Consider the following 12357-nt stretch of genomic DNA (forward strand, 5'->3'; position numbering starts at 1 on the left):
CGTCCGTGACGCCTCCCGAGGGCGCCCCTTTCTCTCTGGCCCCCCTTCTGTGTACGGCGAGGCGACGGGGTCACCCAGCCAGGGGGCATCAGAGGCCAGAGCGGCCGCCTCCCCGCCTCGGCAGCTCATTCTAACAGTCTGAGGAACGTGTCCAGCCCGAATACGGCCGGTCCAAAGTTCTCTCGAGGCCGAGGCCAGGTCAGCGTCGCCCTCCCTGTCTGGCCCAGCGGCCCCCGGAGCCTCCTCAGCATCCCGGCGTTCAAGGCTTAAGGCAGAAAACCTGAAGCCCGTCACCGAGATTGAAGTGGTGCCTGGGATCTCTGGGGGAGGGCACGCACCCCAGGGGAGACTCCGGGTGCGAGGAGAGCCGTCGGGCAGCTTGACGATTCCGTCTGGGGCCCAGAGGCCAGGACAGAAGCCCTTCCCTCCCTCCCCACCAGGAGAGCAGGTCGAATCCCAAGCTTCCCGTCTGCACGGAGTTTAGAGAATGCCCGGGAAGGGGCCGAGGCCCCGGGTTCAAAGGTGGCCTCAGACTTCCTCGCTGGGAGACTCGGGGCAAGAGACTTCAGCCCCACGGGCCAGCCCTGGCCAGCCGGCCAGCATTGATTCAGAGGTGGAAGGGGAGGGTCGAAGGACCACAAATACAGGAAGGAGGCCCAGGCAGCAAAGGCCAGCCGGCCAGGCGGAGAAATCCCGACTCATCTGGGACGCCCTTTCAAATTCTACTTTCTATTTCCCGATCCTCCTCCTCACTCAGACACGGTCTGGGTCCCAGAAAGCTGCTCTGGCCTGGACTGGCTCAAGTCAAGCGTCTGCACACCCCGGCACAGAGCGGCCCGAGGTCAGGGCAATCTGTCCATCCCCAGTCTGCGGGAGGGGAGCTCGGCCCGGTCATCCCCCAGCGGCCCTCGCGGCCCTCACAGCCAGTGCTGCACACGCACACACCAGAGGAGTGACCAATGCGGGCCACTGCACTCTGGGCTGCCGCAAATCTCCATTTCTGTCTGTCGACCTGTCTCTCCATCTATCTGTCTGGGGCTATCTCCCTCTGTCTCTCCCTCTGTCTCTGTCTCTGTCTCTGTCTCGGTCTATCTCTCTCTCTTCCTCTCTCTCTCTGTCTCTGTCTGTCTCTCCCTCCCTCTGTCTGTCTCTCTCTCTCCCTTTGTCTCTCTCTCTCTGTCTCTGTCTCTCTCTCTTTCTCTCTGTCTCTCTTTCTCCCTGTCTCTTTCTCTCTGTCTCTCTCTCTCCTTTCTCTCTCTCTCTGTCTCTGTCTCTCTCTCTTTCTCTCTGTCTCTCTTTCTCTCTGTCTCTCTCCCTCTGTCTCTCCCTCCCTGTCTCTCTGTCTCTCTCTGTGTGTGTGTCTCTCTCTCTCTCTCCCCCCTCTCTCTGTCTCTCTCTCTCCCTCTGTCTCTCTCCTTCTCTCTCTCTGTCTCTCTCCTTCTCTCTGTCTCAATCTCTCTCTCTACCCCTCTCTCTGTCTCTGTCTCCATCTCTCTGTCTCTGTCTCTATCTCTCTCTGTCTCAATCTCTCTCTCTCTCTCTCTCTCTCTCTCTCTCTCTCTCTCTCTCTCTCTCTCTCTCTGTGTGTGTGTCTCTCCCTCTCTGTCTCTGTCTCTGTCTCTCTCTCTCTCTCCCTCCCTCCCTCTCTCCCTCTCTCTGTCTCTCTCTCCCTCCCTCTCTCTGTCTCTATCTCTCTCCCTTCCTTCTCTCTCTCCCCCTCCCTCCCTCTGTCTCTCTCTCCCTCTCTCTGTCTCTCCCTCCCTTATCTCTTTCTCTCTCACTCCCTTCTCTCTCTTCCTCTCTCTGTCTCTCTCTCCCTCTCTCAGTCTCTCTCTCCCTCCCTTCTCTCTCTGTGTCTGTGTCTGTCTGTGTCTGTCTCTGTCTGTCTCTGTCTCTCTCTCCTTCCCTTCTCTCTCTCTCTCCCTCTCTGTCTCTCTCTCTTCCTCTCTCTGTCTCTCTCTCTCCCTCTCTCTGTCTCTCTCTCTCCCTCTCTGTCTCTCTCTCTCCCTCTCTCTGTCTCTCTCTCTTCCTCTCTCTGTCTCTCTCTCTCCCTCTCTCTGTCTCTCTCTCACTCTTTCTCCCTCTCTGTCTCTCTCTCTCCCTCTCTCTGTCTCTCTCTCTCCCTCTCTCTGTCTCTCTCTCTCCCTCTCTCTGTCTCTCTCTCTGTCTCTCTCTCTGTATCTCTCTCTCTCTCTCTCTCTCTCTCTCTCTCTCTCTCTCTCTCTCTCTCTCTCTCTCTCTCTCTCTCTCTCTCTCCCTCCCTCCCTCTCCTCCCTCCACTATCTCTCTCTCTCTCTCTCTCTCTCTCTCTCTCCCTCCCTCTCCTCCCTCCACTATCTCTCTCTCTCTCTCTCTCTCTCTCTCTCTCTCTCTCTCTCTCTCTCTCTCTCTCTCTCTCTCTCTCTCTCCCTCTGTCTCTCCCCCTCTCTCTGTCTCTCTCTCCCTCTCTCTCCCCTTCTCTCTGTCTCTCTCTCTCACACCCACAGGCACCCCGTCTCTTTGGGAAGAAGGCCCAGTGCTCTCTAGATGGCTGCCGCACGTCTACCTCGGTGGAAGGCCGGTGCCGATGTCCCGAAGGCGCAGGCACACACGCCACATTCCAAGAAAAGCTCTCCCTGTGCTGTCCCCTGACTAGCTGGAATGGCTTTGCTGGCTCGGGGGTCCGGCTTCCTCTCAGTCAGTCAGCAAACATGACTGCTGAAGGGGGCGAGGCAGGGGCAGGAAAGGAAGGAGAGGGGTTGGGATGGAGAAAGTGAGAGAAATAGGAAGGGGGAGGAGCTGGGGGGGATGAAGAAGGCCTGGGAGAATGGGAAGAGAGACGGGAGGAGAGGAAAGAGGGAACGTGGCGCCCTGGAAGGCCCCCAGGTGGGCTCTGGGCCATCGGACTACCTCTGATGCTGGCTGTCCGTGTGACCCCGAGAACATGTCGTTCCCCGCCCTGGCTGCCGCTGTAAAGTGGGGGGTCCAACCCCCGGCTTCTGAGGTCTCAATGCAGAGATCTCGGCTGCTACAAGCGAGCGTGGCCGTGTCCAGGCCCCGAGACCTGGGCAATGGGGTTGGCCTAGCCTTGTGGGGAGCTTCTTTCTCTAGATCGACCCAAGGAACAGAGGGAGGGAGGGAGGGACAGATGGACAGAGGGAGGGACGGGGGCCATCAGGGAGGAACAGACGGACGGAAGGAGGGACGGGGGCCATCAGGGAGGGACAGACGGACGGAGGAGGGACGGGGACCATCAGGGAGGGAGAGCCAGACGGAGGGAGGGACGGGGGCCATCAGGGAGGGACAGACAGACGGAGGGAGGGATGGGGGCCATCAGGGAGGGACAGACGGACGGAGGGAGGGACGGGGGCCATCAGGGAGGGACAGACGGACGGAGGGAGGGACGGGGACCATCAGGGAGGGACAGACAGACGGAGGGAGGGACGGGGGCCATCAGGGAGGGACAGATGGACGGAGGGAGGGACGGGGGCCATCAGGGAGCCCCCCCGGCCATACCTTGACGGTTTCGAACCATCGAGGCTGCTTCACTTGGTAGTAAATGACAGACTTGTATTCGGAGAGAGCATCGTCGCCAGCCCCGGGGAAGATCACGTTCTGCAGAGGAAGAATTCAAAAGGTCGCCCAGAGCCCTGCAGGCCCTGCTGGAGAGCCGGGGCTGCCCCCGCCCCAGGCCGCCCCCAGGAGCCCCCCAGGCCGCCCCCAGGAGCCGCTCAGGGCTCCCACTGAGGCCGGGAAGACGCGACGCGCTGCGGGCTGGAAACAGGAGAGCCCCGCGCAGAGCCCGGCGGAGCCCAGAGGGGGGCTCGGACTGTCCTGCCCGCGGCCCGGCCCGGCACAGTCCCGCGGACTCCGCCGGGCGATCGGGCCAGGAGCAACGCTGCCCCCCACCGTGCACCAAGGGCAGACCAGGCCCGGCCCGGCCGCGAGAAGGGAGCGGGGTCACTGCGCCGTGGTGCCCACGCCCCTGCAGGTGCCGGGCAACATGCCTTGTATGCAGGAGGCGCTTAATCAATGCTTACTGAACTGGAGGGGCCTGGGGGCAAGAGGCTGAGCTTTGGGGGATGGAGGGGATGCCAATACGAGACAGGCTGGATTGGATCCCTCAGAAAAGGGGGACGGAGACCTCTGGGCCGGGGCCGGAGGCCACGGAGGACCCCTCCTGCCTCCGACACGCAGATCCCTCCCTCTGAAAGGAGGGCCCGGAGGTCTTCCGGACCCAACAAAAGGTCCAGCCGTCGAGGGCCGGCTCCCGTGAGGGTCCGTCCAGAGGCCGCAGGGCCTCCTCTGGCCAGAGGATCCGGACCCAGGTGGGGCTGCGGCGTCCTGAGGAGCCAGAAGCGACCTCTCGGCAGCAGGCGGTCCTGGGGGGGACTCGGGTCTCCGCACGGCCTCCCGAGGCCTCGAGGGCGGCTCGGCCCTCGTCTCCCAGGCCAGGCCAGAGACGCTGAGCGCGGCCGAGGCCCGGGAGAGGGACGGAGGGGCCGCCCTTGGGGCTGGGGGGGGGGACGCACCTCCAGGCGCTTCCCGTCCTCGTCGTACACGGACACGGTGACCTCGACGTTCTTGGCCGTCGTCTTGCTGCCTTTGTCGAAATCTCCTTGCACGAAGGTGACGTAGATGTCGTTGCGGATGTCACCTGCGGGGAGAAAGGAGGCCCGAGAACTCGACCCACCGCGCGTGGCACGGAACGCGGCCCAACGGGCCAGCTGCGGGCTGCCCGCCGGACGTCCGCGCACCGCACGAGGCGACGGCGAAGCCTTTTCCCCAGAGATGCCGTTTCTAAAGGGCAGCCGAACGGCCACCTTCCTTCCTCCACGCCTCCTTTTCCTGGCCTTGGCAGAGAGAGAAGCCCGCCGAAACCCTCATTCTCTCCGGCCTTCCGTCAGCCGCGGGCGCCGTCGACCAGGCGCACACCCGGAGGGCAGCTCGGAGGCATCGTTGGGGAAATGGAGGCAGAGGAAAAGGAAGTGATGGCGGCCCAAGTCCGCCCACACGGAGCCAAGATGGGAGCAGAGAGCCCGGACTCCATCCTCCGGCCTGCTGCGGCGGCCCACGTCCCACCCAAAGCATCCACCCTCCCTGCTTCGTTTCTTCCCTCTCGGGCGCTCCGGTGAGGCGCCGTTGGCCCTGACCCTTCCATGCCCGCCGGACGCCAAGCGGCGACTCTGCGCCGTCTCTGGGCCCGACGCCAGGAATATCCTAGGAAACGCCCCCACGTCCCCCGGCCTCGCCCGGACCATCGGCTCCTTCGTGCTTCACGTGGCCGGAGCGCGGCCCGAGCCCAGAGCCACCGGCCCGAGCCCAGAGCCACCGGCCCGAGCCCAGAGCCACCGGCCCGAGCCCAGAGCCACCGGCCCGAGCCCAGAGCCACCGGCCCGAGCCCAGAGCCACCGGCCCACATGGGACTGCCGCGTCCAGCGAAGCAATGACAAGTGGGCAAAGCGAGGCTGGCTGTCCTTCAGACGAGGGGGAGGAAGAATCAGTCCTCTGGCCCGGGACGCTCGGCCTTTGGCCCTCTGACCGCGCGGCCAGCAGGCACGCCAGGGGCCAGGAGAGAAAACCACCGACTTTCACTGATCCCTCGCGGTGCATCTCGCCGTCTTCTGCCCGAATCTCGGGCATTCTGCCAGCTGCCGTCCCTGATCCTCTTCTCCTGCCTCCGGCCTCGGCCACCCCCAGCCCCGGCGCACCTCCGCCCATCGGAGCCCCGATCTCCGGCCTCGGCCACCCCCAGCCACGGCCCACCTCCCAGCGGCCCCTCCAATCTGTGCTCCCGGCCTCAGCAGAAGGAACTTCCTCAAGCAGACACCGATGGCAGAATCAAATCCGGGCCAAGAAAGCAGAAACGGGGTGCCCAGGGGGCGCAGCGCCTAGAAGGGAGGCCGGGGTTCAAACCCAACTTCTGTCCTGGGCCCCACCTGCCTGCTCAGGCCATTCCCCACTCAGAAGCCTGCCAGGACCACCTGCTGGGTCCCAAGATGAGCTCCAAGGCTTTAATCTGGCATTCGAGGCTTCCAACCAGCAAAGGCCCGTCTTCCTCGGCCGCGGCGCCGCGCTTCCTTCTTCGAGGCTGCCTTCCCTCGGGCCCCGATGGCCGCTCCAAAGCGCCCCAGCCAAGCCCAGAAGGCCCGACGCTCTCGTGTGGCCCGGGGGCTCCCGCGGCTCCGGCTCCGAGTCCCGCCCCCTCGGACCGAAGGCTTCCAGAGGGCAGAACCGAGCATGGAGGAAGTCGGAGCCGTCACCAGCTCCCGCCGGACAAACAACGAACCTCACAAACCCAGAATCAGAGCCAGGCCAGCTGCCTTGTGCCCGGGTGCCCTGGGAGGACCCCGCAGGGCCAGCTTCCACGGGGGCTCGTCGGCATTCTGCGCCCTTCTGGCGGGCGAGAAGGGTTGGGTTTTGAGGAGCAAATCAAGGGGTGGAAACCCTGTGACTAGCCCAAGGGGCGGCCCCGCGTGTCAAGAGACAAGAGCCCGACCGCGCGCCGGAGTCAGAGACGCTGGGCCGGCCAGCAGATGCACAGGGACCTTGGACAAGTCTCTTCCCTTTCCTGGGCCGGAGGATCCCGGAGCGTCCCGGAGCTGAGAAGCCAAAAGGACATTTCCCCGAGGGGAGAGGCCGGCAGGGAAGAGCGGACGGTCCTCTCCGAGGGCTGATGAAGCTCGTGCCAGGGGCGAGCAAGACGCTGCCATAGCGAAGAAAAGGCCAAACCTCTCCAGCCCCCGCGGAGCCGGCGTGTCCTCTTCTGCAGCCACGGCGTCCCGGTGGCCCCGGGCCAGGCCGGCCCTCCCCCCGCGGACGAGCCAACGTCCCCCTCTGGTTCTGGCCGGCGCACTCAGGAGCAAAGCCCCCCCCTCATCCCTGCCCCCGGCGGGGCCCAGCCAGGCTGCTCCCAGCCTGAAAGGTCACTGCAGGAGGGAAGCACCCAGGGGCGGCCCCTCTCCTGCTGCTCCAACAAGACCCCGGCGGCGCGGGCCCAGCCAGGCTGCTCCCAGCCCTGAAAGGTCACTGCAGGAGGGAAGCTCCCAGGGGCCGCCCCTCTCCTGCTGCTCCAACAAGGCCCCGGCGAGAAGACGGAAAGGGGAGCTGGGGGAGGGGCCAGCAGCTGGTGCCAGAGATGGAGCGGCTCCTCTTCCCTGGCAACACCCCCAGCCGGACAGACGGACGCAGAAGGCACAGAGCCGCGGCGCCCAGAGCACCCGGGGAGGGGGAGGCGCAAGGGCCCGGCCGCCCACGGTCAAGGCCGGGCAGCACTAGCTGGCGCCAGGGCGAATGCGCCGAAGAAAGCCGCTGCAGGGAGCGCCAGGGCCGCCCCAGGGCCGGCTTCAGCACCGCGCAGGCTCGGACAGCTCCTGCGCACTTACCGGGCATGATGATCTCGGGAAAGCCCATCTTGCGAGCCACCGCAGTGGTTCTGTCCACTAAGTGGGGAAACTCTTTGCGAATCTGGCGGATGTCCCCGGGGAGGAGCTTCAGCGTTACCCACAGACCTAGGGCAGAAAAGGCCGGGCTTTAGCAAGGCGGACACAGAGCAGTTTCACGTCAGAATTCGCACTCCAGCTCTGGGACGCCAGAGCCCTCTAGAAGGATGGAGGCAAAGGATTTCCAAGCGTGGCACCCCAAGGAAGCAAGAAGGCCGGGCTGCGCTGGCGTCTGCCTGCCAGCCAAGAAGGGTGCGCACAGGGGAGGCTCTCGAACCCAAGGCTGACATTTCGACGAAGCCCCGGGAGTCCAGCCAACCCTGAGCGCAATCCCAGCTTTCCCCAAACCTTCTGTCTGCAGACGCCTCCGCCGTGGCTGGCCCAGCCGAGCGCCATCCCCGGCCTCCCTGGGAGAACGGAGGGGAGCCGGGCTTCTAGTGTGCGGATCCCTGCGGTGGCTCGGCACTCGCACGGCCAGCTCGCTCTCGGGACCCTCACGGTTCCCATTTTACAGGCCAGAAGAGAGGGGACAACTTCAAGGTCCGGCTGGAAAGGATCTCAAAGGCTCTCTAGTCATTTACAAGGGAGGACCCTGGGGGCCCCCTGGGGGCCCACACAGGTAGGAGGAGCAAGACGCGGTGCGCCAGGGGGAGGGCGGCTCCCTGCGTCCCCCTGCACGCCCCCTGGGGCCACGAGGACTAGCTCTGCACCAGGGCCAGAGCCGGGCCCGAGCCGGCCCCGAGCCGGCCCCTTCGCACTCTCTTTCGGAGACGTTCTCAACCTGAGTCTCGGGAGGCTCCACTTCCCCATCGCGGGACTCCCTCGGCTAACACGGGAGCTTGGACTTCGGAGGCTGAGCGCGAGGCCCAGAGGCAGCAGGGGCCCCAAGCACGGGCAGGCAATGGCGGGCGGCTCCTGGAGGAGGGCCGGACCGGGCGGAGAAGCGTCCGCTGCGGAACTGAGCAATCTCGGTTTCTCATTGTCTTCCTCGTCTCACTCCTGCTGGTGCTGCTACCACGGTTACCACGGCTGCCGCTGCCGCCGCACCACCACCACGGATGACATTTATATCACCCTTTTAAAAGTTTGCAGAGGAAGACAGCTGGGTGGCTCAGTGGATGGAGAGTCAGGCCGATAGACAGGAGGTCCTGGGTTCAAATCCGGCCCCAGACACTTCCTAGCGGAGTGACCCTGAGCAAGTCACTGAATGCCCATTGCTAGTCCTTAGCACCAATATACAGTATTGATGCCAAGACAGAAGGGAAGAGTTAAAAAAAGGGGGTGCAGAGAGCGTCACAGCAGATCTGGAAATCAGGTTCATTGCGGCTGTTAGAGTTATTTGTCAGAGGAGTGACCCAAGTGACCCATGGAGGGCCAGAGGGACCCCGGAGGCCATCTAACCAATGCTGCCATGTCCCAGACTAGCGGAGATGGCGGTGGCATGACCTAGCCAAACTCACACCGGCGCTAGGGGACTAAGGCAGATTTTGAACCCAGCTCTTCCTAACGGCACAGCCACAGTGTTTTCTAGCCAGTCAGCCCTGTGGGAGAAGTGAGATGGAATTCCTCATCACTTTAAACCAAGAGAGCAGAGGAAGGAGGCTTCCAAATGTCCTCCTCTGACGCCCGTCGCGTCGCCGTGGACAGACAGAACTGGCACCAGCTGTCACTGCTGGCGCCTGGACACGGTGAAGGCCTGAGGGTGCCAGTGTTGCTCTCCATACGTCAGACATGCTTCTTGGAGTTCTTCCAAGGCCCGTGTCCAGTCGGCTGGAGTCTCTTCATCCTTCTTTGCTGCCTTTGCTCTTCGCTCAGTGCCTGGAGAGAAGCTGTGGTTTTCTTTTTCTGTCCTTTGCTCCTATTTGCCCCTTCTTTTTCCCACTGTTGCCTGTGCTCTTGCTCCGCTCATTATGTGCTGGATCTCTGGTTTGGGGCTTTTCTGTCAGCCTTCCCCCTGGGAACTCAGTCAGCCAATCTGAGCGCAGTCGGTGGGGGAGGGGTGTTGGAGCTGGAGCTTCGATGAGATTCAGCCCAGCAGAGTGGCAGAGCTGGACGTGCCCCGAGGCCCAAACCTCCAGAAGGTGGGGGAGGGGGGCCAATATGGAGTATCTCTGCTGCGGCAACTAGGCTGCCCGCTCTGCACTTTTCCAACTGCTTCCCCACTGCCTGTGTTCCATGCCCTGAGCCTGGCACAGCCCTGCCCAAGGTACACCCTCCAGACCAGTGCCTTTGCCCACCCAGAGGTTCCAGACGGCTCAGCACTCTAGGTGGGGGAGGGGTCCCGGGACCTTCCTTCTTCCTTCCCCTTAAAAGCGAGTGTTCTCAAATTCCAGCTTGGGGGGGGGGGGGGGGCATACCTTTAAGTTGAGTCCAGCAGGGGGTTCCTTGGCGCTGCCTTATTGTTGGGTTTGATTTTCAGTCCCCTGGGAGCATTGGTTTGTAATGGGGAAGGAAGGGTTTTCAGAGGCCCCAACTTGCGCTGCCTCTAGGCTGCCATCTTCCAGAGATGCTTCTTTAAGGAAAGGGGGGGAAGAGCCCACGGAAAGCCACTCTTCAGCTGAGAGAGAGCATGGGGAGAGCAGGCCCTTTGACTGAAGTGGGTGGGCGAGGGAGCCTTTCCCTTCCTTCGCGGCTCGATGGATTCCACTGAAGAGGAGCGCTTGCGCCAGGTGTTTGGGGGGTTCTTTGTAATCCACCATCGCCGGTTGGAGCAGCAGTGGGCCATGGCGGATGGCAGGCTGCCTCTGGGCTGCCTGATATAGCCGGCTGGGGGACCCCAGGAGAGAGGGAAGCCCTCAGCCCTCCAGGCAGCTCTCCCAAGTCAAGTCCTGAGGTGACCCCTGCAGCGAAGGGGCCTTCCACACCAAGAGTGGTGACAAAAAGACTAAATCGACCGCTGGAGACCGATTAAAAACAAAGTCCCAGCCAAAAAGGAATCCCCAAATTGTTTAGCAAGTGCTAAGGGAAGACCCCGGGCGTGCTTGGAGGCTCCCTGTCTGTGTCCATTTTAGGTCCCCAAATCGAGACGTGGGGCTGCCGTCCAATTTAACATGAAAAACACAAGACACAAGATGACGTCTGTATCACCGAGTCAAACAGAAAGCAGCGCCCGGTGGGCGCGGGAAGGCCAATTTGGCAGTTACCTTCTCTCCACCACAAATAACACCCCGCACACGTGTGTAGGCAGGCGTGTACACCCATGAACTGTGCCCACACACCCAATGGCAGAGGGAGGGGGAAGTCGCCAGGATCTTCCTCATTCTCTCCACCAAAATCGACGGCTCCTTCTGGGATACGGGGGTCATTTCCTACCACCTCCAAGGACAGCCTGGCCCCACTGGCCCAAATGGCTACCACGGAGACTGCCGTTTGAAGCCTGTCGGCTCTCCCTACAAAGGGCACCCGGCCACGGAAGGGATCCGGCACCAGCAGCCCGTTTGGACCCGCTTGAGGAATTCGCCGTCGGATGGTCCGCCTTCAGCAACTTAAGTCTTAGATCCCGAGCAGGCAGCCTTGAGGGACGGCTGTACCTAACGCCCCTGGCAGCCCGCGGCCTAACAAGGAGCCCCACCAAAGCTCGGTCCCTGGGGCATCCACGTGAAGCCTTCCCCGCTCGGGAGATGAGCTGTACCAACTGGCACGGCCTTCGAGGGCTGCTCCCATCTCCCAGGGTGCTCTGGCCTGTCTTCCGAGAGAAGCCGACCCGCCGCTTCTCGTCTCGCTTCACACAAATCACACCCACCAGGTGTGAATTCGCATTCTGGTCTCGGGCATATGGAGTCATCCGGAGAAGCTCAGCTCCCTGGCGTTGGCCCTCCCCACGCCGCAGGGCGTGACGAGCACTTGCCTTCCCAGCTAGGGCAGGCACTGGGGGCCTCTGGCTCGGGGCCAGCCTCTGCCCACATGCTTTAGGCCTGGTCTGAATCCTGGGGAGGCTGCGGCACACGGGCATCGTCAGCGCACGGCGCCCGCCGTCCCCCGCTCGGAGGGGATGGATTCATTCCTTCTCCCCGCAGGTCAGCTGCTGGGAAACCTGTCACGGGAGGAGTCGAAGGGCTGAGCGCAGGGGAAGGAAGCGGAAGCAGCGAGCTGCCGTCCGAGACGTAACTCAGAGCACCAGCGGTCGCAGCGACGGGAGCCGCTCTCCAAGGAGGATGACAAAGGAAGTGGGAGAGGGGCGTCGTGCAGCCGAGCGCCGGGGCACCGATGGGCCGTGGGGGCGATCACGGGGAATGACAGCCCTGTCTCAGCATTCTGGGCAGCATGGGGTAGTGGAAGGAAAGCTAGATTTGGGTGAGTCCTTCAGCATCTGCCTGCCACCGTTTTCTGTAAAATGAGGAGAATCAGAGCATCTTCCTCATGGCTGGGAGCATCACAGGAGATGATCCCTGAACGCCCTCAAGAAATCTCCAGGGCTGCGTGAATGGCAGCTGTTACCACAGGCAGCTGCCCTCTTCTGCATCTCGGGCCGCTATGAAATGAGGGATCTGGCCGACGCTAATCCGTGACCAGGCCCTGGGCAGTGGGGACCCACATCCTGGCCTCTCCCCATCCCCCATTCCAGAAGCCCCCCCAATTGTCCCAAACCTCCGCGGTGCCGGCCAGCACAGAATCCCGAGCCCGTGCGGGCTCCGTAGCCTCCCACATCCCTTCCCGGGACACCTCTGTGCCTCACAGAAGCCTCTGACGGCCCTTTCCCATTAACAGTGGGATGAACTACTCGACTCCCAGCATGCACCGGGGCTCGCCTACCTTGTCCCTTATGGTTCACTTCTTTCGCGGCGATCACTTTGTTTATCACAGTCTGCAGGAAGTCGTTCTCCCCCGCCACCCTGGGTGAAAAACGGGATGACAGGTTCAGCGGCTTGTGTCCAATGACGTCGTCCAAAGCTAGCCTGGAAGGTGCGCGGGGCGGAGACAAGGGGGCACAGAGCGC

The 12357-nt window shown here is 62.9% G+C and overlaps 1 protein-coding gene across 1 annotated transcript in view; it reads right to left on the bottom strand.

The window, feature by feature from the left end:
* The window catches only part of LOC103102080 (dedicator of cytokinesis protein 1-like), a 138445-nt gene that overhangs the window by 66371 nt on the left and 59717 nt on the right, over positions 1 to 12357 (bottom strand). Inside the window, exons 12-15 of the mRNA XM_056815042.1 lie at positions 12174 to 12316; positions 7365 to 7490; positions 4512 to 4636; positions 3496 to 3594 (exon numbers count right to left, since the gene is read on the bottom strand). Of these exons, the coding sequence (XP_056671020.1) occupies positions 3496 to 3594; positions 4512 to 4636; positions 7365 to 7490; positions 12174 to 12316 (493 nt within the window). The remainder of the gene's footprint in view (positions 1 to 3495; positions 3595 to 4511; positions 4637 to 7364; positions 7491 to 12173; positions 12317 to 12357) is intronic.

Source organism: Monodelphis domestica, chromosome 1 (genome assembly GCF_027887165.1).
Source record: "Monodelphis domestica isolate mMonDom1 chromosome 1, mMonDom1.pri, whole genome shotgun sequence".
Lineage (NCBI taxonomy): Eukaryota > Metazoa > Chordata > Mammalia > Didelphimorphia > Didelphidae > Monodelphis > Monodelphis domestica.